Source organism: Chanos chanos, chromosome 1 (genome assembly GCF_902362185.1).
Source record: "Chanos chanos chromosome 1, fChaCha1.1, whole genome shotgun sequence".
Classification (NCBI taxonomy): domain Eukaryota; kingdom Metazoa; phylum Chordata; class Actinopteri; order Gonorynchiformes; family Chanidae; genus Chanos; species Chanos chanos.
The window spans coordinates 17,065,263-17,092,942 of NC_044495.1; the positions used below are offsets into that span (position 1 = coordinate 17,065,263).

The window sequence follows — 27,680 nt, forward strand, 5'->3', positions numbered from 1 at the left end:
ACATTGTTCCAGTTACATGTGAGGCTACTGTTTTCCAGTGTTTTCATAATTACATTTACTGCTGGTTTGTGTAGCAGTGGAAATATTAGCTATAAGTGTGGGTTACATAAACACGCATAATTAAAACTTTCAAATGTGGTGGCATTTTTGCTTTCATATGGCGATGACAGAGTGTTGGAAATTTGTGTGTGTGTGTGTGTGTGTAGCTCGTCTGCCAGTCAGGCTCTCAGTGACCAACTAAGTTCTGACTAACAGTCCACTTGTGAACAGGAGATGCATGTGAAGCATTCCATGAGAAAATGTGGTATAAAGCCCTCAGCACTGGAGAAGGACACATGGTGCTGTTTAACAGGCACTATCCTCCTACATAGTGGACTGACCCTCAGAAAAGTGAAAAAGTGTGAGTGCTAACAGAAAAGAGCAAAGGGTGCCGTACAAACACACAGCACTCACACCTGCCTGACCTGTCTGTGGAACCTGCACTAGGATGACAAGCTAGCATGAAAGTAATAAACATTGATTAACCCCTTTTACTCCCTGTGAAGAAATGCTGAAACCATCGTCTTTCAATGCGTTGCTATAAGCTAGGCTACGCTGAGTATGTGTGTCGTAATAGATACCTGTGACAGAATGCTGACACTCGAATGTGTGTCTGTGAACTTTAAGCTCCCGAAGAACTTCGTTAAACTCATTAACTTAGTCTTACAGTCTTACCCGCCCCCAAACACCCACATACACACAGACAGCAAATCAGTCTTACCTTCACTCATTACTACACACACACACACACACACACACACACACACACACACACACACCCAAACATATACAAATGACAAGACTGAGCCTTACCTCTCTGTTGTCTAGATCAGCCTGTACTAGTGTGCCTTTAAAACAGGGCTCCACATAACGCACATAATCACTATACTGCAGAGAGAGAAACAGAGAGATGTTTAAGGATTTGTGAGAAACAGGGTCAGGCTATCTAGGTCTTACGTCAACCTTTTTTGTGGCACGGGCAAAAAGCATTGAAAGAGTCAAGGACTGATTTGGGGTGTTTGTCTTGCAGCAGACAGTGCTTGTATTCCTAATTTAGCAAAAGCTTAAGCTCTACATAAATCTAAACCTGAAGATCTCAGTAAATCTCTCCCTTTAACAGTGATTGGTGCAGCTGTAGTCTACAGTGTAAACTCACGTCCTGCACTAGGGATTTATTTATCTTTTCTTTTTTTTTTTCCCTTTTTTTCAAGCATTAAAACAAGCACTGACAGTTTGGGAAGACAGCTGAAAGTTTGCTCTGTAAATTATGTGTAGTAGTGATAGAGTAACCTTTAGTAATTTGTATTGTTGTTTTTAGAGTCCAACTTTCATCCATTCCTTTTTTTAAGTCATTAAAAACAAGCCCTGATGAATGTTCTTATTTGATCTTTTTCCTAAAATGAATGAAAACAGCGAGCATTCAAAGTAAGAGACTCACTGCAATGACATTGACAAAGTCATTCTCCCCCAGCGTGTCCAGGATGGTGTTGATTGTGTGTTTGGCAATGGTCAGTCTCAGGCCCTTCATACTGCCACTGATATCCACCACAATCACTATGTCTTTAGGAGAGGTAGCAGCCTGAATGTACCTGCCAGAAACAGAGAGTCAGCAGAACTGTACACACACAAACACACAAACACACATATACACGCACGCACACACACACCACACACACACGCGCGCACGCACACACACTGTCACACGCGCACACACACACACACACACACACACACACACCACACACACATGCACACACACATTCACACACACTCACACACACACGCACACACGCACACACGCACACACACACACACACACACACACTCACACACACACACTCACACACACACACACACACACACACACACACGCACACACACACACACACACACAAGCATGCCCTGCTTCACTGTACCTCAGGGCTCACTGGGTATACATAGATAAGAGCGAAGAAAATCATACACCACTGAGGCTTCTTCAAAGAAAACCTACTTTAAATCAGCTACAAATGGTCAACTCATTGTTTACCAGTGAGCTACTGCACAATGATGAAATAATGTCTAAGCCCTAATAAGCTGTGACTGGTGATGCTGTAAGGTGGATTACAGCCCACAGTTAAAATCTCAAACAGACATGACCCTGCAGCCAGCCACATCTCCACACTAGCCTGCTGGGAGAGATCCAAACGGGCTTGGACGTGGATAAGGGGATGAGCATTGGATCTATGAATTCTATGGATAAGCCTCAACCTGGTATTCGTCCTTCCCAATACCTCCAATCAGACACAGTAAAGATCAAGTGACAACACTCCTGCATACCAGCAGGTAAAAGAGTGAGTTTCTTAAAGAGACACACACATTTCTAAGAAAATAAGTAATGTGATTTTCCATTGTTTCCTCTCATTAAAGTTGAACAGATTTGCAGCATTAGCTCTAATGGTATTAGCCATGAGTCCAGGTGTCTCAGTGGGCCCAAGCCGATGGACAGAGTCACGGGAAGGACAGATTACAATGTGTCCTGAGTGACATAGTACAGCGAGCCAATGAGAGGACAACTAAACGTGGTATTCAGCAGTACGCTCTCCATGCTTGGAGATATTGACCCATACAGATCAATGTGAGTACAGTAGTGCAACATTTACTGATATACTGATGAAGGCTTTAGCATATGATAGATTAACTGACACAGATATTGACCAGTAGGCACAACAACATGGCACAGTACTGATGAGCTGATTAATGTATGTAATGTAATGTAATGTAATGTAATTAATGCAACATATTAATGAGTGTTCTGTCTGTGCAGGTACTGCGTGTGAATTCAGAATGATATGAGTATTGTACATGTAAGCTACCCCTGCAATGTTAGTGACTTTGAGGGATGATCTTACACCCATGCAAAACCCTCTTGCCCCTGAACTAAATACCACAGGAGCTGTTGGCCTTTTAAATATGGTTTTAACCCCATTTGTACTATAACCCCAGCTGAGTGTGACCTCTGAAAAGACTTACCAGGCACTGTAAAGACCTACCAGTTTCTGTTCCTGCAGTCAAATGTGACTACACCATTCTCATCTGGAGTCCACTGGATACCTTACAGAGAAAACACACACACACACACACACACACACACACACACACAGAAATCGAGATTATTCTTTTTCCTACTCTTCTACAGAATATCATCCATGAGGTGTATAATTATAGTATACCTGGAACAGTACACATCATGATTTATAATGGCATATAATCTTGGCAAATGCAGTAGTTGACCTGAACACATTCTATGTCACAGACGAACCTCTTCAACTCTCACTGTATTTGCCCAAATACATTTACAAGTTCTGAGATTTCCTTTTAACTTTATGATTTTCCAATAATCCTCAGCGTTAATGACAATAAAACTGCGACACAAAATAAAATATTCTTATCTCTTCACTCTAAGATGATTTGTTATCCTGTTAGACTTGCTCTTCATGATTTGAGAATTTTCTCTCCACTTGGTTTGTTCTGCTGAGCTTGTCACAGACACAGACTCAGACTTGTCTCTGGAACTGGAAACAACCCAAATACTTCAATGGCAGGGCAGACATCCTCTGACCGAGGGACAGCCTTGATATCAGAGGTTCTCTACATCTCATATGTAACACCCTCATATGTTGGCTGGCTGTTGGTCATCTAATTAGAGTGCTTGATGATAGACTACAAGACAAATATGGCAAGAAAGCTATCCTGTAAAACACACAAAAGGCAGGAGCAGCCATTTATAAACTGATGTTGTTTTCAGTTAACAGGGTATGTACCTTCTGATGGCTGTTAAACAAAAAATGAGTCAGTCTGTCTATTGTAAAAAGTCATCATTTAGCGTTCTGAGTTCATTTCAGTGAAGATATTAACTGATGAACTTTTGATTTCGTGTTCCTACTCAGCTGGGAACGGTTAACCGAGCTGTGCTGATATCAGACAGAAATCAAACAAACCAGGCTTTTGTTGTTCATTTACCTGAAATCGCTTTCAAATGTTGATGTTCTGCTTTAAAATGTGAAACCAATTAAATTAGTTGTTTCTAAACCATAAACTGGTGTTTCTTTGTCTGTCTTACCAAATGTTTTTAAGAGCCATTACTACTTTTGTTGGTAGACCCAGATCTCATAGAAAAAAGGTGCCCTAGGAAACCACAATAACAACTATAATAACAGTAATTTTCTAATACAATGTAAGCGTAATAGAGTGATTCTGAGAACTTCATCTCTAAAATAGCTGCAGTGCTGATGACAGATGCTCTGGGGTTTGGAAGGCATGGATATCTCTGGTGCTAGCTTTACTGAGCATGTGTGAGAGTGTGTGCGTGTGTGTGTATGTGCGTGTGTGTGTGTGTGTGTGTGTGTGTGCGTGTGCGCGTGTGGTAATTATCTTTGTAGGCCTTGAGCTCAGACTGCTAGCTGATGGCGTAAAGCAGAAAAGGACTGCTGAGTCACCCTGACCTGCTAATTACCCTACAAAACACAGCTGTCAATCAGCAAACACACTAGCAAAATACAACTGTCAATCAAGTGCACTTGAAGATCTCATAAAACAGAGCTGTCAATCAAACTCGGTTAAGGACCTCACAAAATGCAGCTGTCAGTGAAATTCAGCTAATGACCTCACAAAACATGTCTGTCAGCACTGCAGTGCTGCTGAGAGGAGCTGATCTGCCTTCAGTGAGCATCTTCAGCCTCTCTATTTTCTCTGTCAAGACAATATATACCATGATTTACTCTGGTGAAAGCGTTATTGTTTATACTATGCTGGTGGTACAGTAGCATTGTTTGGTGAGGCAAAATATAGTGTTGTCAGGAACTGCGCAGTTGTGTGAGGTATTACAAGAATTCTGCTGTGTCGTGTAGCATTGTGCAGGACAACTACCTGGGTAAAGTCTGAAGAATCCAGTCGAGCTGCCAAAGTACTGCCACGTGAGTGTGGGATCTTTCTCAAAGTTACTCACAAAAATATCATTTAGTGCTTCGGACATATACACCCCATTCAGAATATCAGTATCTGAGAGACAGAGAGAAAGAGAGAGGGAAGGAGGTGGGGCGGGGGGGCAGAGGGACTTTCTCAGAAATGAAACATGGAATGTCTGAGCCACAGTTGCAGCAAAGGTTTTGGAAATTCAAATTAGTTTCTATGTGCCAACTCTACCTTAAGCTGCTAATACAGGTGTACGGAAACACAGTGTCACACTGTACTTTGACAGAAAGTTTAAAACTAAAAAGAAAAAAAAATCTGCTCATCCCAGTTTTCAGTCTGTTTCCTGCAGTGAATTTATGTCAAATAGAAAACACACTCTCTCCAGGCTGTCAGATTAAAAGGGCTGTGGTTAAGAAAATGTAAATAACAAGGAGGGCACTATGATTAACAGCTGCATAATAGCAAGAAGAAAAGAAGAGAAAAAGTTGTGTCCAACTTGTGTCCAGCAACATATATAGCAACCAAATAATATATTTACTCATGTCTGCACAATATAAAGCTATGCACGTGCTTACGACAATGTGCTTTTTTTTTCATTGCCATAAAAATACTATGTTGTGTACACTGTATTTATGGAATGAATGATTTTTAAGACAATTAATTCTGGACCATGCTAATAGCAGTTGGTGCTCTTACACTTGGCTATGTTTTACAGCTGAAATAAGAACTAAAGCCACACTCAAATCACTAGCATCAAGGCATGCCAATATCATCAGCCTGAAGCACCTTAAAAATATTCCCAAAGTGAATGTGCCCTGTCACCTTACGATACCAGTCTGCATTAAGTAATAGGCTGGGGGTAGTGTTGAGTTAATTGAAGAACTGTTGTAATGCTGAACATGTTTGTACCTTTGTTGTAGACATTAGTAGGCACCTGGATGTCACTCTGCTGTGTGTTAACAGGGAGTCTGTTGAAATGTTCATTCTCCTCCAGGGGAAATTCTCCTCCTAGCTCAATAAAGTTGCCCTCCTCATCCATAGTATTGATCAGCATGGCGTTATAGTAGTCAAACTGTAGTAGGTAAAACACATTTGCCATTCTAATACCACACTTTAGAATTTACACATTTACACAATTCACTTTTATTCACAACAACAAAATCATTTACTTTGTGTGCTATAACAGCTCCACCGAACATGGTTAATATGGTGCTCTGTCTACATACGCTTTAAATGACAGACTGGTGAGCAATGTTTCTATGGAGATGTGGATCTCACCTGTAATGACGCATTATACTCATGATACAGGTCAGCATCTTCCGCAGCCTCAGCCAGTCTCTATGGAGATAAAATCAGAAAGCCACAAAACAACTCATCAACTACCTCACTAACACGAAATCACTGACCATCTCAAAATCACTGACCTACACAGCACAAAATCATTTTCTGTCACTTTGCAAATGACCAACACAATGAAGGTGGGTGAGCTACTGCATGTTGTAAAAGAATGAACATGAATTATCAATGTTTGATAGCATTATTTTGAGGACTGTAATGATATCAAATTTCTCTAGGTTTTCATGTTTAGATGCTCTTTGTGATGACATCACATTGATAATTTAACTTAATATCTGTCAGAAAGTCACAATAAGCATTTGCTTTTGGGATATAAACTGTATTACACATGTACCAGAACTCTCACTCTCCTTCACTCACACATTCATAACACTACAGATTTACCATAACAACTCTCTCAACACACACTGACATCCACACACACAACCCTTAACACACAATCGTATTAGCACAAGCCCCTTAATACACACGTTGAAACACACCCTTACCTTCACAGATTTCATCTTCCGTCCCAGCATGGTCTCCATCTCCTCAGCAAATTTTTGTACCAGTTCAGAGCCGTCTACCTCCTCTATCTTCACCAAAGACTCCACATCCTTATATTTCTACAACAAAAATAACAACAGTAAGGTAAAGGTCCATAATCATTCACCTCCTCCAACTCTTTGTTGGGTTCTTCATTTTTACATGTCTATACAAACAAAACAAACAAACTAAACAATAACAGCAAAGTAAATAATAACAAAAAAACATTCAAGTCATCTTTATTGTGAATTTCACATCTTTGTGTCTCAGCAATGACAAATTGCTGCATCTCATCTGCGGTCTTAAAAATTCAATTGGAGTTTGGAGTCAGTCTTATTCTATCATTAAGCAAAGTGACAGCAACATGCATGCCATATGTGTGATGACTCTCCACTCATAACCCAGGCTAAATCCTGTAGGAGCAGGAGACAGGTCGATGCTAAACACTGGTTTTAGCTTTTGTTTAAATGCCTTAATATTCTGAAGGTTAATATAAAGTGAAAATTATAACTGCTACACGTGTTCATTTTTTCATGGCAAATCCACATTGTAAATTTTATGTACAAATATCGCACAGACATGTTTTACTTAGACTTCTGCTGGCCGATTTGGAGCATCCAGGCTAAACCCTTTCTAGAAAATTCCCCACCTACAATTGCTGTGCAGTATCTAGGGGATTTGCTGATAGCCAGAGATACTAGAAGAGCGTTCAGAGCTTAAAGGTAGCCTCTTAATCTTTCACAGACTACTGTCTTTCCCAGGCTTGAGACCACCCAGTCACATAGCCTTATGGCTCAAAAGGCTCTCTCTCTCTCTCTCTCTCTCTCTCTCTCTCTCTCTCTGTCTCTCCTCTCTCTCCCCCTCACACACATGCACATCCACGCTCAGTGGATGTACCAGGGGAATTCCCATTCTGTATACCCAGCTCTCTCAATATGTCAGTGTGTCTTTGGCTGTATAAGCTCTATGAGGTCTGTCCATTTTCACAGCACAGAAGCCACTAATCCCACACATTGCATTATTGCACTGCCACACACACACACACGCACACACACACACACACACACACTTTCTGTACTGTTACACTTCCAACACACGCATACAGAGAAAACTACATTATCACAACCCCACACTGAGCTATTACATGGTCGGAAATTACAGAGCAATGGCAGTGTGCAGGAGCAGTAAGAGAACCAACAGTAAATGTGGGAACAGTAGTTTTAGTAGCATTAACAACAGGAGTGGCAACAGAAAACACATTGCACGACAGTTGTGTTAGCAGAATGAAAAGAGAAATTGTCGTGGTAGTACCAGAGGTCATAGTGATAGTAATAGCAGTATGTGGAACAGTAATAGTAGTAATAGTAGAGAAGGGTACAGAGAGCAGTAGTAATGACAGCAGCACAGGCTGAAGGGAGTAGCATTAGCGATAACAATACAAGGAGTTCTAATGGCCATGACATTAGTTGTAACAGAAGCCGTATGGAGACAGTAATAGTGATAACTGTTAGTGCTACTCCTAGTAGTGGTGCTGTAGTGGTGGCAGAACAAGTATTGTAGTTCTAGTAAATTTTTAACAATAGTGAAATAAAGTGACACATATCACATAATTAATTTTAACTAATGTCATAATCCCTCGACATCTTCAGTAGGCCTATGTGAGGGTATAAAGTCTAACTCCAGCGTTGCACTTGGAGGATAAAAGTTTAATCACTGAAGCTGTGCAGTGGTTGACTGACAGTCTATAAAGGTTTGTACAAAGTTCAGTGTAATTAAAGTTACTGGAACTAAAGTTACTTGACAGTCTCTACTGATGCGCAGTTGGGGTTTGACGGCATAAACAGAAGTAGGCTACCAGTCACCATGTGGTGACGTTAGCCTGCTTAGATGCTAGATCATTGGTGACGACCGAATGCACTTGCCACCAGTGAAAGTTTGGTGATGTAGCAGAGACACCTTGTAAATGATTTCGAAGCGACACACAACAGCAGCGCTACCAGGTGATAATCCTATCCGCAGTCTGGCGTCCCTTGTTATTCAAGTGAACGAATATTCATTGGATAAATTCACATATTCATATCTCTGCAATTTAAACTATAAATATGCTTCGTAATAAGTAAATCACGTATGTTTACATTGAATCTTTTCGGTGCTCTCCGGAACGATGTTTGCCAACAGAAACGGGTGGCGACATTGCACATTGATACAATGAACATAAAGAAAAAAAAACGATTAAAACAGAACGATGGTAAGTAGGGCCTCGCCTTGCCCCCCGTCCCTCCTCAAACCCGCTCATATTCACCTATAAATTGCAGCATAACTTCAGCCTTAATGTCAAAACAGACAGAGATGGCAAATTCGTATCAATACAGGCTGAGTATGAATCCTTTACACACAGTCTTCATTCGCTGTCTCCGACATGTGACAGACGTCATGTTCATGCAAAACCAGATATAACTGAACACACTGAAAGCACTCAGCATTTTAAAACAATTTTCCCACCAGTCATAATATCTACCAACTGTTATCTAGATCAGTTCGCCCTCTCAGTCTCTCTCTTCTGAGTCTATATCACACTGGAGTGTGTGTGTCTGTGTGTCAGTGTGTGTGTGCACGCCGTCTGTCACTGAAGTCCTCTTTCTCCGTGTTCGGAAATAAGCTGTGAGGTCGGTTTGGGATAATCCACTTCCACACACAAAGCATTAAGAGTGCAGGTCTTTATTCTGAGCTTAGAATGGGGAGAGGAAGGTAGGGAGGGAGGGAGAAAGAGAGAGAGAGAGAACAAATCCCATTTCCATTTTTCCATTACGATGGACACCTGCTGAGAGCAACCAGTAATGCACATATGAGTGCATGCATACATACACACACACACATGAACACTAATAAACAGCGAGAGAAAGAGAAAGAGAAATCTGGGCAGTTCTTGATATGACTTAATCAGAGATTATCCCGTTTATTCGTTATTGATGTTCACCTCATTAAAGCACTGGACACTACCAAAATGAAAAAGAAGCCTTAAACCATTTGAGTGTACATAAAGAACTTAATTTTCAAACTAACGTAAATTGAAGTTACCATTTTAAAGCAAAGAGCAGAATAAAATGAACATGGTTTAATGCTGACCTGTTATTTCAGACTGATCTCAGCTGCTAGCCATCTGACAAACCAGACCCAGAGTGTTCTTGATGTGTGTGTATGTATGTGTGCGTGTGTGTGTGTGTGTGTGTGTATGTGTCACTGGCAGACATCCAGTGGTTGGTTCTTATCTTGGCTCCTGTAAGAATGCTTGGACAGCTACAGTGTCTAGTATGAGGGTTAAATTAATGATTTTAGACCCTGAATAGCAGATGGCAATGTATACCGCCAGGGTTTCTTTAGGGCAGCATGTCATGCAGTATGTTGCGGTTAATTACCGAGAACACCTTGAATCCTGAATCAGGGTAATGAGGCTAGTGACAATAACGCACTAACACAGCTCAACAATCCAGCATCGTTACACAATTCTCTCATGACCAGTTATACAACTTAGCAACTCTCAACACTGCTCAACCCTAGCATGTTAACAAAACACCTCACAAGTCCTCAGAGGCGCAAAAGTACACAAGGTATATAAACACTTTATCCCTCTGTTTCTCTCTCACTCTCCTTCTATTTGGACTTCAGAACAAGACAAACTTCTCTGTTTACATGTAGGTTCACAATGGGAGCTTCAGAACCTAGAAAGTGTGAGGTCTGATCATGTTGACAACCAACCACAACAACACATTAACTGACTGCAATGAGTTTTTTTTGTTTTCTACCACTAAAGCTACGGGGCCATGCTTCAGGGTGCATTAGCCAATAATGCACATATGTTTACAAAGTCTGAGTCCGTAGAGTTTCAACTCTTCACGGCACGTTTTTTGACAAGGGCCTTTTTTTCCCCAGCTGAAATGGAAAGTGAAGTGATTCCATTAAAATATTGCAAACTTACTTTCTGCAGTAGAAGAGCTCCAGAGTATCTGGTTGAAATGGAAACTAGTTGTTTTCCAAATGTCTCAGCCCACTGCTGAACCCTGCTCAGAACCAAGAGAAAAATAAAGAACAAATAGACAAATAGACATTCAGTAGCATTCAGATCCAAGTGATGTTATCAAATTAACATTGTAAATGTGCTAGAAAACATAAGTAATATTGAAACATGCTAAAATTTGACAAACTTTCTGTTAGAGCAATTCACTTTGTGATAGACATTGTAGTTCACTCGTGCCTAATTATTTTAGTTTTTTACTTTGTCTTGCAAATCCATTCTGATATTTAGGAATATATATCTGAGCTAGGACTGATGTCACTGGAAATGTTTTAGATCAGCACTTCACACACTGTTTGCATATGAGTAGCATTTGGAAGTAAATACAGAACTAAATCATTTAAAAAAGATAAAGATTTCTTTGTGTGGAATTTTTAATGAAAGCAAATGTACCTGAAAATCAATATCAGTATCACCTTCTTTGTAAGCAACATTATCATGAAGAAGTTGTGAAAGTGAGGGTGTTAATAGTTATAGACTGCAGAGCTGAATGCCTTTATTTGCTGGAAATAGCACTGATGTATATAGAATTGTGCTCTGAAGATACTAAACCTCAGCTTAAGAGTTTTAGAGGAGAGATGTAGGACAGTAATACACACAGAGATAATATATGGGACGGGGAATAATGGATGTAGCTATAATGAACATTTATTACTCTAATATTATTACTGTTTGCAAGTTCAGTCCTGGCCTCCGTCATCAGAGCTCAGAGCTCCACATACAGTCGGCCGCCTTATCCATGGGCGTATGATTCCAGGCCCCTCCCGCGGATGTGCAAAAACAGCAAATGCTCCGGACACTTATATAAAATGACGTAATTTTACCCTATACATGTTCATAACTTGAAACCCCACCTATAGGTACTACTAAGAACTGCTAAGACCCACGTAAATCATACTGACTACAGTATTCTAGCATACTACGCTGCTCGCGGGAATTTCAAATGTTCTTTTTGGAGAACATTCTGGATTTTTTTTGTAATATTTTTGAACCATGGTTGGTCAAAACTGCAGATGCCAAACCTGCGGATAAGGTGGGCCGACTGAATGTGATATATGATGGTAATTTGTTGTTGCTGAGCAAACAGCACTGACCAATTGTTTTCGTCAATCAATGTTCGCTTCCATCAGCCAGAACGGGAAAGACAGAATCACCACTGTTTCTCCATCATTACAGTGACTGCAAGCCACTGAACAGCGCAGCAAAGCCATTTAAAATACAATACAGCACACAATGAAAAAGGAAGAGGAGGAAATACCCCAGTGGACAACAACACACAGGATGTTTCAGCATCTGTCCCTGTGTATACAGTAAGTCAGTATTGAAAAGGGGGCAGCTGCAGAAATGTAGATGTAGCAGTTCTGAGAGAGAATGCAGTACAGGAGTGTCAACCTGTGTTGTGGAGAGCTTTGTACTGCTGTGGCATGAAGCACTGACCCTGTGTGTGTCCCTCTGAGAGCACAGCTTAATCTCATTGCCCTGTGCCAGTAGCACATGTGCCCTTTGCCCTCTTCATGCGCACACATGTACACACAGTTTGTTTTTGGGTTTTGATATGTGGGTCACAAGGACAGAACAGCAGATCAGGATGGAAGTTTAGAGTCAAGACAAAAGGCCAAATTTACATACAACATATACCTCAATCAAGTGCTTATTTCACACATAGAGACCAAAGAAGTCATGTCTTACCAACAATTAAACAAACATGTTTCTGTAAGACTAATCATGTCACATAGAAATGAAAAAATTCTCTATGATTGCATGCATGTCTTACGAAGAAAAAACATGTCTCACTAATATAGACACGTCTCAGAGAAAATAAATATCTCACAGAGAACTAACATGTCTGAGAATGAATAAAACTCGGTACATGCTTCACTTTTAATATGATGTCTCTGTTCTTCTCTGAGAACAAATGCTACTTCTCATTAAGAATAAATTGGTCTCTCCATGAAAGACATGTCTCAGTGGGACTAAAACAGGTGTCACTGTGAAAAGCAAGTTTCTCACTGAGAAAAGACAAGATTTATAGTTAAACATTGCAGAGAAACTAACTGTGTGAGTGAGTGTGCCTCTGTGTATGTGTGTGAATTTATGTGCTCTTTTGGTAATCAGAGCTGACCTAGAGAACTTAATCTTTATGTGAATGTTTTGGCAGTGTTTAGTAAAGGCTCTGTTTGGTAAATCAAACAGTTTAATCAAACTAATCTCCGTGACGCAAGTACACGGTGGCAAGACCAGGGTGGGAAGTGAGTTATATCAGGTTATGTGAGATTGTCAGTTTCCAATTTAGAGAAAAGCATTCCTATGAGCCTAATAATCAGAAACACTCATATTAAAATGTATAAGCTATAATGTGTCTTTGTGAATTCCGAACGAACACAGACAGACGCTTGCTGATGTCCATGTTGCCAGACTCATGCTGCAGACTCATGTTAGCTAGCCTGCTGCTATCCCATTGGTTGAGTAGTTATTATGACATCAGAAGAAGTTGAAAGTACAAAATTGAGAAAGAACTTTACGGAGGGAATGTGACTCCCAAACAAAAGCAGTTTAACTGTGAGAGAGGCTGAAAATATGTCTGGTAATAGAACCCTCTCATTGAAAACATATAATTTTTTCTTGGATAGTTGTGTACCTCTGTCATGCTATTTTAAAAGGTCATAATCGAGCATTTTGTACTTCCACATTATTTGCACATTATGTAGGAGGGCAAATGTTTTAGCACATAAAATACACACTGAGGATGCTCTAATATCCAGGTCAGTTGTGTGGCGAACTCTTTCCTTCTCTTTACAAAGGCTGTGTTAATGAGTTGCCCAAAGCAGGTAGTGATCTGCAGCTGGTTGGAGACTACAAAGAACCACAGGGTGATGGGTTTAACCCAGAAACTACTGACATGCTGACACAAAATGACTTTAAAGATGAGGTTACAACATTAGAGTGAAGTGGCATGTGTTTAAGGTGTATACGTTCAGATATTTGATACACAGTAAGGCAGACACAAGATACTTACGTTTCTGGCGGTATCCTCATCTGTGCATTAGCTGTATAGTAGAGACAGCTGGAACAAATAATCCACAGAATCATTCCTTTGTTCACTCCCCATTCTATCCCTCTACCCATCCATCCTGCTGTTTGTTTCGTTCTGGCTGCTGTGTGGCCACACTCCACACCCTGGCCACTCATTCTCCTGCCAGTCCCGTCCAGTGTCCCAGGTGTGCGTGTGTCCCTAATCAGAGACATGCAAACAGAGTGAGTTTGTAAGAAATGGTCAAAGCTCTCTCTTACAGGATGACAGAGAATGGAATTGGAATCCGTAGAGGAAGTGCGGCGTTCCCAGCGTTCTCTGCCTGGAGATGGAGCTGCAGTGTATGCATGCTGGTTCATTTAGCCCCACCACTATGCAAGGATCTAGAAACTTCTGCTGGCAATGGCCTAAGCCCTCACCTCCAAAAAATCCACCTCTGCCCCTCCTCTAGTCCACCTTTATTCCGTCCCTCCATTTTTCTCAGTCCTCCATTCACATCCTTCACTTTATGCCCAGTTCAACATAAATCCCCAAAGGCCCTTCTGTCCACCCCCAAATATTCCAAAAACAGAAAAGAAAAAAGAAAATCCTAGCGAGTCCGGACTGTTTGGTGCCCCACAGAGGGCTGTCTCATCTAAAGTGACTCTCTTTCAGACTCTTCACCTGGCTAGAAAACCTCTCCCAGAGAGACGGTCTAGCATACACAGCGTCCTGGACAGTGCTGGATACACGCACACACACGTACACACACAAAGCCCTGCCTCCTTTCCCCTCCTCCACTTTATAACATAATCCACACAGATTAAACTCTCCTCCCTCTACAGGCTTACAGAGGTGGTAGTGCATATGATAGGAAGAGAGAGGGGGTTGTTGTATCAAAGAGGTTTATTGTGATTTCTGAAGACAGGCTTCATTCTGTCCAATCAGAGAGAAGGAAATAAAATGCTTCAAATGCTCTTTTAATGGCATTAAAGACACTTAGACACCAAGTGGGAAAACTTATTGCACTCACACACACACACAGACACACACACACACAAACACCCACATGCAATTAAATGTTACTGTACACAAACATGCATGTTTAACAGAAGAGCTGTTCAGTAACTTAGCTGTGACCTGCTGTGTTAAATGAGACCACTGTGAACATGTCAAAATGACCATGTTTGCTGGAGGCTAATTACAGTCACTGCTTATGTGGTTAAGTCTTTTCATGTCAAAATCTATGTAGTTACTGGGCAGAAGCCATACATGTACACTGACCTTCAAATTTTCTCCCTATACTCACAGTAATGCTTTTTTAATCTGCTCAAATGGCAGTGCACATGTGCATGCACATAGAACACACACACACACACACACACACACACACACACACACACACATACAACCGCAAATACTTCAAGCTGCGATGTTGTAGGATTTCTCCCACTGACCCAGTAGGACTTTAGTGTGTATATGTATTCTATGTATGTTTTCTGATTACCAGCACTGTAATCAGCACACACGCACATAAAACTTGCTGCCTGTGTGTGATTGTGTGGGTGTGTGTGTGTTCTGTTCTGTTCTGTTCTGAGAGAGAGAGAGAAATACAGAAATACAGAAAGACAGATGCACTTATTTGATTACTTTCTCATAAAGGCCGTATGCAACATTCATCACTTAGAGTACAGAATATGGCTCTAAATATAGTGCAGCTTTCACTGCTGTCTTTTTGTGGCATGTTTTATATTTGACTGTATGCAGTCTAGCACAGACAGATCAGAGACAAGCATAAAGCATCAGTGAGCCAAATGGCCAGCCAGAACAACATAAACATATACACCCTACTCTCACGCGTACATGTTTGACATGTTTGATACTCAAACAAACTCAAGATGACACCACACACTCCCCGCTCTCTCACTAACACCTTAACGTTTCTTTAAACAGCGGTTGGATGAGTAATGAAGATAAACACTGACAAATTCACACAGTCACACACACACACACACACACACACACACACAGGCACACATGCAAAAGCCTGAGACTTACCACGGACTGCTCTGGCATAGGAAAACAGAACAGTCTCGTGTGTTTGAAATGCCTCTGTGTGTGTATGTGATGCATTCGGTAAAGAGAAAGAACTGCACTGGACAGAAGACTTCCTGTCACAAACCAAGGACCAGTCTCAGGCTCCTCTTAACACTGAGACTTCATCCCATTAACCCTGTCAAGCACAGTCACTGGACCGGGTCACCCCTGCTCCTGTGGGTTTAGGGACCACTTATAGATCTATAAGATGAGTCCACAGACACAAAGAGATACACACACACACACACACACACACACACACACACACACACACACACAAACAGAGGGAGAGAAAGATAGGGAAATACGAAACAGCCAGAGCGGCAGAGCTGATTGAGAGTGCTTCTGGCAGATTTAGGGCTTGTCCATTATGAAAGAGAAAACAGAGATGAAAAAACTACTTTGTGGCCAAAGTGAAACAGAGGAAGAAAAGTACTGCCCACATTTGTCATTATAAAGTTGCAGACAGAAAGTTGTGAGGGTGGGGGTGAGTTATCTGGTCCTGATCTCCTGATTTTTGCAGGACTTAGCTGTTCATTACGTTGATTTTGTCTGGAATTCCTTATCGTCCCATCAGCGCTAATGCTTTACTGATGACAGCTGCTTTCATAAGACTTCAAAATGGCTCTATTTTGGACTGAACAATAAAAAGCCTACACCAGCACGCACAGTGACTTTAGTCAGAGCACTTATGTCAAACACACAGATTTATATACATGTGCCTGTGTGTGTGTGTGTGTGTGTGTGTAGGTCTGAGACGGAACTGTGCTGCCAGGCTGTCTGTGCCCTGAGGAAGCCCAGCCCTGTGTGTCTGTGTTACCCAAACATGTGATAAAAACCATCACCACTCTTCACCCTGTCCCCCACTGCAATCAGTCAGATCTGGGAATTAATGCTGGAGTGCGCAGCTCCGTCCTCTCTGGGGGAAGCGGAAAAATTCCCTGATGGAAATGACTCATCAGAATGCCAGAGAGATATCAAGCATCAGTCAGTTCATAAGCTCTGAGTATTCCGGCCTGGAGCGTGGGGGCGCCAAGGGATGCTCTGAATAACATTCCCTACTTTCAAAGGGAATTATCATCAGAGGAGGGGCTTCATCCTCTCAGTCAGACCTGTCATCTCCTGCTCATCATTACACACAAACACACACCTTTAACTCACAATATCAGCATCAAGCTCTCATTTACACCACAATACCCAATCCATACAGGACTGAAAGCTGCAACAGAAAATCAATAAAGAAACAAGCAGCACAAAATATCAACACTACTGCTGACTGATACACTCTCATAATATCAGAGAGGTAAAATGAGACCATCAGCTCATAATTGGGTTGTACTCTGAACGCTTGGCTGAATATGTCTATAATATTGATGTAAGGATAGAAAAACTCATTTAGGCTTCATTTGCACTCTAATTGATGTCAAAGCTTTTCAGTGTGCATGTGTGCTGTGATAGACTATGCTGAACACCACACGGTATCCATAGACTATATGCTCAATCTGGCACATCTTCAAGTCTACATCTTATGTTATGAAATTGACTGATAGAGAGTTACAGGGCTGTGACCATGTGGGAAACTATATTAAATCCACAGTGAGTTCCTTCTTATGTGATTAGAAGACATGTCTTCTACACATTGTCACTATCAAAGTCTTAACAGAAACAAAATCTTTAATGAATGAAATATTAAAGGCAAAGCAAATTCAGTATTTATGCAGGAGTGCAGGAAACACTGGCAAATATCAGTATTCACACACTGACTGTGTTCAGGTATTTTTTCTGCTGCTCAAGGATCGGTTAAAAAGCCCAGTTCTTACCCATGGACAAAAAGACCCCTCTATGCCAGATGCATTTATAGACACAAAATGGTTAAACAGACACAAAGGACAGTTCTTTTCTTCCTTCTGAGAGGATGTCGTGATGCAATTAAATTCACTTTCTCAAAATGCCAAGGCTCCATTTGTGCTCTCTAAGAACTAAGTCAGGGTAATTAGCAATACCATCAGAGCCTGTAACACATTAGACACACATACATTCACTGCCTGACCAGTGGGGTCACAGAGTCATAGGAAGCTTGTATATAAAGACATGAAGAACTGATAGAAACCTGTGTGTTTATTTGTTTAATGATTTGCATTGATTTAAAATCAAACAAATGAACAAAAAGAAAACAGTACAAAGTGGTCCAGAATCAATGGTTTTAATGTGAGCAATCAGAGACATTTAACAAACAGAGGGGTCCAAAAAGCTAAATGTTTTCTCAAATTAGGTACTGGACACAAGGTAGAAGCTCTATAGAAAAATAGAAAAAAATCTATGGTCTTTTATAACAGAAAATATTTTCTTTTCCTATGCTGGAGATTGATTGCATCTGTCAAAGTAGTCTTGCTTAAGTAAGCACCAATGCAACCCTGAGCAATTCACTCTGACACCTTCTGCATATTAGATGTGTGTGTATGTGTGTGTGTGTGCGTGTCTGTTTGCAGGCAACAGAATGACTTTATCTATTTTTTTGAGTGCACCATTGAGAAGGTTGAGTGGTTCATCTGCTGGTTTAAGACTTTGAGAAACAGTATTAACATTATGAAAACATGTACAAAAAATAAAATAAAAAATAAAATAAAACAACTTCAGAGATATTCATATTCCTGTCTGTCCAATCGTGTTTTCCCACTACACTTTCATATTACCTAACTGCAAATCCCAAATGTAAAATCCGATAGAAAATACCATGGCTGATAAAATCACAGTGGACCAGTGCTCACATCAGGAAGAATAGTTTGTCAGTCAGATCAGTGAGTGGCTTTGACTATAAAATGCTTCTTTTATCTTTGACACCTGGGGTCAGAATGGTTTAGCGGCTGTTTCCTTGGAGGCGCGGGAGACGTAGGCCTCGTAGATGGTGTCCAGGAAGGAGGAGTCGTTCTGGAAAAGAGGAAGTGAGAACAGATGTTTAACAACATGCTATCATTACGCGCATAGCCACAGATTAAAAAAAACTCTTTCAAATTCTCGGTTTTGCAAAACACAAAAAACCCAATCCTCAAAAAAATATCCTTGTAGGGTAAAGCGTGATGGTTTGCACAAGGTCGCAACACGGGCCATCAATAAGTCTTCTAACTGTTCACATGAAATATTATAAAGATAGTCTACAGTGTGTTATGTGCCTCATCCTTTTTTTTCCCTTCTCCCTCCTCTTTTTCCGGATTGGTGGCGAGATGGAGGCAGAGCGAGCTGGAGGCTGTTGATTGGCTGATTGATTGCAGCTGACTGATTGAGACTGCCTGATTGTGGACCTGATAAAAGCCTGTGCTTGCTGCCACGGCGGGTCTTTTGTTTCTCTTTTGTCACCCTGGAAGTTCTTCATGATTTTGTTAAACATGTAGGTTGTACTTTTACCTGTTTTCTAACCTTTGTCATTTTATTGTCTTTTGTCTTTTTCTTTGCTTTGATCTTGGCACCCCTGCTGGACAGTGAGTGTTTATTATTTTGTCAGCTAGCTTAGACAGAGTAGGAAAGGAAGAGGTCCAGAAGACTTTTCTTTCTTGTTGTAAATGAAATTAGGAGTTGGGGAAGCTCTTTAACACTCAAGCTAGTGGCAGAGTATTCAGGTCTCCCATCCTGATTACACTGCCTTTATTCAGGGGTTGATTTAGACTGTTTTGTTAAAGAATGTGGTAACTTAATAATTCGCTTTTGTATTAGCCATGCAACTTTGCACCTTTTCCTCATTTTGATAGCTCATTATGTTGGGCCCTGACTTGGGTCATAACAAGTGCAACTACATATGATACTCAATACAGTGACTAAATCATTCATTACAATGATACGTACATGGTTTTTACATATTGTAACATTTTTTTACATTTCTGAAACTATCAAGTGTGACTTAACAACCACCTTAATACAAATGTGTATTTTTGCAGTTTTTACAGCTCAGTAATTCCAGGGTGAGACTCTTGTCCTATATTATCACATCAGCATTGTCTGTGCTCAGTAAGACTAACAGCACTGAGTGAATGCGCAAGGTTCAGTAATCAGTGAGAGCAGCAGTGTTGTGTGTTTACTGTTGTAGCACAGTTGTTCAGTAAGACTGACGGTGTTGTGGGTGTTGAATGCAGTGACACAATGATACTGAGTGTTGTACAGAGAAATGCAGTGCGACAGACAGTTTTGTCTGTGTTGAGTGCTGTGACACTAACCGCAATGAGGTGTAAAAGTGTGGCTTGGAGCTGAATCCGGCTCAAGATTCTGGGCTCCTCTGGTGCAGAAGGAGGGAACAGACCAGGGCCCGTGGTGCTGGGGTCTGGCCCAGTTTTAGGGGTCTTCACTTGGGAGAACACACTGGGTGACAAGAGCAAGGTGTGAGCCACTGTTGGAGGGATATGTGGTGGAGACGTCATCTGTTCAAAAGAGAGAGAGACAAATATGCAGATGCAGCTGAAGTAACCAGTTAACAGAAACAAAATCGTAGTCTGTATGAAACCTGCTAGCGCACAGTTATGTAATTTGTGTGTGCACCACTTTAGTTTGAGAGTGTGTGTGTGTGTAAGTTACCTGGTATTGTTGGTGTGCTGTGTTGTTACTGGGCTGCAGTCCAGGCTCATGAAATCGTGGTGCTAGTGTGTGTCTCTGTGTATCTTGGTTCTGGCTCTGTTCCTGTTGAACAAGCTGCAGGCGCTGCAGCAGCTCATGAGGTGAAACCACTCCAGCATTTGGGCTGCGTTGCACCACTGGGGCCGTGGGCCCTTTACAAGGGCTGAACAACAGATCCTGGGGTTGGGACTGAGCAGGAGGTGGGAGCTGGGTGAGTTGAGGCAGACTGAAGCCTGGCACTTCTGGCTGGGGAGCTTTGAGGAGGTGAGGGTTCTGGAAGAGTTTGTGGAGTGGGTCTGCTCTTGGCTGGGCGTGAGATGCGCCGTTTTCAGATCTGTTCTCGGGTGACTCAGACAGTGGCTGGAGCAGGTCCACACCCCTCTGGCCGCTCATCAGCTTCTGAATGGCTAGGCAGGGCTGGGTGGGGCTACTTGAGACCACACCCTTCCCTGCCACCTGAGAGGGCTCGTCATATGACAGCGAGCGAGCGACGGGTGGACGGGATGCCACCGCCACCCTGTGAACACCAGACATCACCTGACGAGACACACACACAGAAATATCCAATCAGAGCTGATACTGACACAGACCCCCCCCCCCCCCCCCCCCCCCCCAAACTCCACATTCTGCAGAGGAAGAGGGAGAGAGAATTAAAAAACAAAAGAAGTGAAAGAAAACAAAAGCAATAAATGGAGAGGGGAAGGAATGGAAAAACAGGCAAACAGCATAGAGGAAGGAGAAGGAAGGACAACTGAAGAAAAAGAGAGGGGGGAGAGAAAGAGAGAGAGAGAAACAAACAGCACATAGTTTACTGAAGTAAAAGATGTGTGGTGTAGTGAGTTGTTTGTCTTTGTTGGAGAGAGAAGAGAGGATGGTCATTCTCTGGAAGCAGAGCTGAAAATCACACTGATGTTTGTCTAAAAGGCACTTAACTCAGACACCAACTATTCAGTCTCTGGCTGTGACTCTAACTGCTCACACACATAAACACATATAGACACAAAAATTCAAATCTCTTCTGAACATAATCTAAACAGGAGTGCTATCTCTGCATCTCCAGACACCCTGAGAGCTACTGACTCCAGACACTCTACAGCAAGCGCCTGTAGAAAGAGAGAAACAGACAGTGTGCGTGTGAGTACCTGGTGAGTCTGACCGAGAGGTGCTCTCTCCACTGGCTTGACTGGAATGGGTTTGATCAGATGAGGGTTGTCATAGATCACCCCACCACTGCCGATCTCTTTAGGCTCTGAGCTGGGCTTTCCCTGAGGGGACATACATATCTAAAATAAATTGATTTCGTCTTAATGAATGACACTTTCAATTTCTACAGACCAACAGGACAGGAATGGTTTTTAAGTTCTCCCATTAAATAAAATGTCTCCTGAACTCCACCCTGGCTCTAAGGGATCTACACATTCTCCGGTGCCCCCTGCTGTCTGCAATGGGGTTGCGTCTCTCTGTGTACCTTGTCATACTCATTACGGGCCTTGGTCAGCATCTGAAGGATGTCCACTCCCTTCCCATCTGCTGAATCCAGTGCTCTGGGAGACACCCCTCCACATTTTTGCTGTGCGTGCACCGCTTGCTCCTGTCTTGTCAAACTAACGTCACACAGATTATTCAGAGACTGACGCAGAGAGAAAGGCATGAGAAAACGTCAGTCTATTGCAACTATTTGTTTTTCATTTTAACTTCTGACACTTAACATCAGGAAATAATATTTGGTTTTCAAGTTCCTCGAAATGTTCTGCGGTGAAAAACAATATTCACTGCAATGCTATATAAAGTGTTCATTCTAACAGTCTGAAACAGCTGTTAAATCTATAATACATAAATCTTTAATATACAATAAACTATAATATTGTTTTGTATTTTTATGTTATGAAAATACAAAATTTCAGAAGCCCATTTAAGTGAAATGCCATGACTTGTATGTATGTTTGTCCCATGTCATTCCATTGACTGATAAGTTCTACATACTTAAGCATCAGCTCTGATGTATAGCTGTCCATCATACACCTCTGTCTACCCTTCCTTTTTAAAAGGTTTTGGTCTTTAACTGTGCAATAATATACCTACTTCTTCATTAGCTCTGCAATCCGTTGGCAGTCCCCCTTATCATAGAACCAGATCCCATAGATGGTCACTGAGAAAGGAAACACATGTACGTTACTGCAATATTTCAGTCATCACGTTCGACTAACATTTACAACACATCTCAAAATGAACATCAGTTTAGCCAGTGGGCCCACATTCAAAATATGCAAGTCATGATAAACATTAAGATGAGTACTCAAGGAGAAAAGAAAAGGGCTTAATGAAAGTTAAGGGTGTAGATAAAAGAGTGGGACAGAAGGATTAGGCCTCTCTTAAAATAAATGTGTGTAGCAGTACATTCCTGCAGGACTGAACAAAACCCAGAGGAGCTGTGGTATTCCAGTTGCCTGCTGAGTGCTTTTTCCTGTAAAGTTCATCTCTGGAAACCAAGAATTTCCCACTGAGTTACTACCAACACGGCACACTCCAAACCTCATTTAACCCCACACACACACATCTGCTTCATTTTACTGTATTCAGTCATAGAAAACATTTGATCTTGGATTAATGATTCTGAAAAACAATATCACAATGCATGGATGTGTCATTTTTTGAAAATATATTCAGAGGAAAGTTACAAGACATTGTTTGGAATCTACGGGTAGCAGAAAAACTTCTCCTAATTACCCACAGCTAATAGGAGAGACTGGTCTATTTGGTGAGGGTAAGTGGTGGAAGATGAACCATGAGAATGGGGTAAAGTTGAGAGGGCAGAAGTGTAAGTGGGTGTGGTCGGGGTTGCCTGTCTCTGCCTTATGTGACTGACTGACTGACTGACTGACTGAGTGGAGGCTGGTACTGACAGACAGGAACTCTTCCCTTCACCTCACACATACAGATAAGAGCTGCCATATGAAAGGAGAAGAGATAGATAAAGGGGAGGGGCAGGGGGAAAAGGAGGAATGGAGAGTGTGTGAGAGAAGAGACGGCGTGTTGTGGACTGAGAGACTAAAGTCCTACTGCTGCTCCACACTGCCAATCCCCTGTGCTAACAGAACCCACTTAGAGCCTGGGAACCAGACCAAACACAAACACACACACACACAGACACACACACACATACACACAATCAGTCAGAGAGAGGAGAGCCAGGCCTGCCTCCTCATATGAGGTGCTGATCTCAGGGAGGGAGAAAGAGAGAGAAGGGGGGGTGGAGAGGGGGAGAGAGAGAGAACATTTCTCAGAGGTCCCACAATAACCAAAAACAGAAAGAGAGGATAGAGGAAGAGAAGAGGAGGAGAACAAACCCAGAACACAGAACTACATACAAAATAACTATACTCCTCTAAAGGACTGCGAAATTTCGCCTGGGAATCAGGCGGCATCTGGGTTTCTGTGGCTGCATATCGAGGTGTGTGTTGAGCTGTGCTTTGGGAAATCCAGGAGAATGCTGAGGAGTTTTTTCCAGCGGCGACGGAAACACGAGCGTCTGGAGGAGGAGCCGCTGGCTCGTTTCAGAGGGAAACTCATTTCAGAGACAGAGTTGAGCTATACACATGTCAGGCCTGGAGGTAAGAGCCTCAACCACTGCTTCCACCTGCAACTACAAACTACAGCCACACCACAGATACACCTCAGCACAAAACCCCTGGACAAGAACAACACCATCACAGACTGCTGTTACACCACTCTACAGATACACCATTACCAGAAAACTATAGATGGTAGCTACACTATAGCTACACCACCACACGCTACATTCCCACCATAAATACCGTACAGCATCTTAGACTTTGGCAGCATCATAACTACACTGCTACTACACTATTACAAACAACAACAGCAGCATGATGCACTAAAACTACATCTTCTCAAAGTTTATTTGAAAGCGGGAAAACATTTTTTTTGTTTTGTTTAGACTGTGTGTGCGTAATGGACTTGCTAAAACTTTCCCCATGGGAAAAAAATGCTCAAGCTTTGCCTCAGGGGCCACTTCCCAACACAGCAGTCTCAGTAGGCTGACCACTGAGCACATATCTGACCGATAACATTCCTTATCCACCCATTAGGGACCAGTTTGCCTGTTTTCCTTTACGGGCTCACTTCATGTTTGAGTAAAATCACAAAAGACCAGAATGCAGCAGGATACTAAAATAACATTCTGATGGATAGAGTATGTGAGAGAAATCGCAGCGTTCTGATAGAGTGCCAACCTTGCCTATTTTGCCATGGTCTGCAAATTACCCATCGTGTTCACTGCTTACAAAGACTCTTTCAATGCTTTTATTCATACAGCTTCTACATGATGTCATAGTAAGTCAGTGAGAGAATGAGCTCCCACAGCTTTACTGTATATGTGTGTGAGTGTGTATGTCTGTGTGTGTGTGTGTGTGTGTGTACTGATGCATACGTGTTTTTAGAAATGTCTCTAAGAGTGGACTTTTATCTAATCGGACTGGCTAGCTGGGTCCCTGCTGTTGGCAGGGCACTTGAAGAGAGAAGCAGCACAGATACTCTCACACCCGGGCCCAGTGCCACCAAAATACCTCTGCACCATAAAAGGAGCTGTAGGCCAGCAGACACTTGGTTAGGCCTGCTTCCCTCTCCTCTCTCTCTTAACTCCCTATCCTTGTGCATACCTTACATTAAATTCAGTTCTCTCTGTCTGTATGCTACTCCCATCAAATGTCAGACTGTTTCCTCTGATGATCAAAAGTCAACAAACAGTAACCATGCCACATACATTATCCCAATTTAAATACATAACATACATATCTTTCACAGCAGAGATAGCACATATCTAGGATTAAAGCCCCTCTTCTACGCTTAATTTCACTGAGGTACTTACAACGGGCATTCCTGTAGAGCAGGAAGGGGTCCTGAAGCTGGAAGTCCAGGTCCTTGGTGATTGGTTCAGTGAGATTGTCCATGCTGAGGCGATTCATAATTGTGAAGCCGTGTCGAGGAGATGCTAGCCTAAATTACATCCAATAAAATAGGTATTGTACCAACAGAAAGAACTCGTATTTAGTGGCAATTTTTGTCTACAAATCAGTAGTAGTGAACATTAAACTACAACATTTGTAATATTAATACAGGTGAATCCAGGAATTCTGCCCGCTGAATCTTAAGAGGCTGATTTCCGGACAAAGTAAAGATGAGGCTGACCGCTAATACCATGGTAGTACACCATGTAGCTAGTTAAAGATGCTACTAGACTTGGAAACAACATTTAATTTGAATCCTACCGTGTATACACAAACAGCGTTCCCTCGACGTCTGTTTTCTCCTAGAAAGCACACATGATGAAATAGCAGTTTAATGACTTTAATGTTTATCGCGCCTTAAGGATGTTTAACTCAGAGATGACTCAATCCATTTCAAATTCGGAACTCCTGCCTTAGTCCTTATGTGTTACATATTACCTACAGAATACCTGGTGAGGTATAAAGAAAGCTTAACCTGTATCATATATTCATGAGCCACAGAAGCAACAACAATGTACAAAAACAACCATTATCGGCACTCGAACTACTAAATTCTTGGAGAAATTGCTGCGAAACATGGGTTGCACAGAGTACTGTATAAGTCAAGAGGAAAAGCTATTTTCCAGAGAAGCGAGCGTTTGGCCTGTTTCTGCTTACTGACATATTTATCTAACATTTGCCACATACCCATTCATTTGTTTTGTTGTTAAAAGTGTACAGCGCCACTTGACTCGCCACATCCACAATGTTGTTTATATATGGATCTTGTCTCTGCAAAGCAGCAAGACTGATGTCCAGACCTTTGGCAGTGAGACAACTACCTCCGCCAGATGTGCTTGCGGTCATTATTCTTAGTTCTAACGATACTAACCTAATCTGCTAAACTAGGAAGCTAGTTTGTCAGCTATTACGATTGCCGAAATAAACTGCTAGCGGGCTAGCGAGCTAAAACGTTTGTTACGTTGATGGCTGGTAAATTCAAACTGGAAAATCGAATCGAAAGCGGCTAAAAGTCCAGTAACCGCTGCGCTGGTTTCTTCAGAATAAAAAGCGCTGCTAAATGAAGTACACGATATAATAAATAAAATAAAGTTTATCTGAACTTTGACTATCTGTTTGCTAAACCGTCCTCACATATGACAGGAGCCATGATTGTATGATAGTAAACAATCAGACATTACTAGCTGCTGTGTTAAGCGCTAAAGGATCTGCAGTCGATTCAGAGAAACAGATTGGAATTCTGCAACAATTTCGAATTAACTGTCAATGTGAAAAGAAGCTCGAGGCAAGTAATACCAGCGTACAAGCGTTTTAACTGTCTTCAAATTATTCTGCAGGAGAATTTTGAAACCATATTTTCTTTTTTTATTTTCCTCAAACTAAAACTTTTACATTTTAGTCAGAATAAGTGCTTTTTGATTATTCAACACAAAATTTAATGCCACAGCCTGTTAAATACTAATAATTACCGTTAACCGTGATAAGCTAAATTCTGGACTTTGTGTAGATATATTAGTAATAAGTAGTAGACCATCTGAAGTTAGTATTTTGTGGTCAAATTCCAAATGTCAGATTTTGTGTTGATATTCAAACTACTGACAGTTCAGTTAAAAATATGCCACCTGTTATGGGAATCTTGACCCAACGGTGACAACCAGGTTTCCCAATCGACAGGCAAATGTAAGTGATAAGGGTCTATTCACCATTGCCACTGGGGGGCAGTAGTATCTCTAAAAATTAAAGTGTGTCTCTAACCCGCAGATTTACTATCATGGTTGCACGAGACAGACTTTGAGATACATTTTTAACTGGATGAACTAATCTTATCCAGAGAGCAGTATTAAGATGGCAGCTGTGTGATTTATTCCGAGTTAAGTATTGGTTTATAAACTATTTACTATACAAATTTGTTGTTAATGCATTTATGAAATACATTGTATGTACTTCTTTTATTTCTGAATTAGAACTAGGTTAAATACACTTTTTTGCTTCAATTTACTTA

The 27,680-nt window shown here is 41.5% G+C and overlaps 2 protein-coding genes across 2 annotated transcripts in view; one reads left to right on the top strand and one right to left on the bottom strand.

Annotated features, from left to right (window-relative positions):
* Positions 1 to 14,035, bottom strand: part of cacna2d4a (calcium channel, voltage-dependent, alpha 2/delta subunit 4a) — a 63,273-nt gene extending 49,238 nt beyond the window's left edge. Inside the window, exons 1-9 of the mRNA XM_030766339.1 lie at positions 13,962 to 14,035; positions 10,850 to 10,931; positions 6,837 to 6,953; positions 6,271 to 6,330; positions 5,902 to 6,064; positions 4,948 to 5,079; positions 3,072 to 3,132; positions 1,478 to 1,628; positions 853 to 927 (exon numbers count right to left, since the gene is read on the bottom strand). Coding sequence (XP_030622199.1) covers positions 853 to 927; positions 1,478 to 1,628; positions 3,072 to 3,132; positions 4,948 to 5,079; positions 5,902 to 6,064; positions 6,271 to 6,330; positions 6,837 to 6,953; positions 10,850 to 10,931; positions 13,962 to 14,035 — 915 coding nt within the window. The remainder of the gene's footprint in view (positions 1 to 852; positions 928 to 1,477; positions 1,629 to 3,071; positions 3,133 to 4,947; positions 5,080 to 5,901; positions 6,065 to 6,270; positions 6,331 to 6,836; positions 6,954 to 10,849; positions 10,932 to 13,961) is intronic.
* Positions 14,036 to 24,138: 10,103 nt separating this feature from the next.
* The window catches only part of cacna1c (calcium channel, voltage-dependent, L type, alpha 1C subunit), a 128,132-nt gene continuing 124,590 nt past the window's right edge, over positions 24,139 to 27,680 (top strand). The window contains exon 1 of the mRNA XM_030766455.1: positions 24,139 to 24,262. Coding sequence (XP_030622315.1) covers positions 24,139 to 24,262 — 124 coding nt within the window. The remainder of the gene's footprint in view (positions 24,263 to 27,680) is intronic.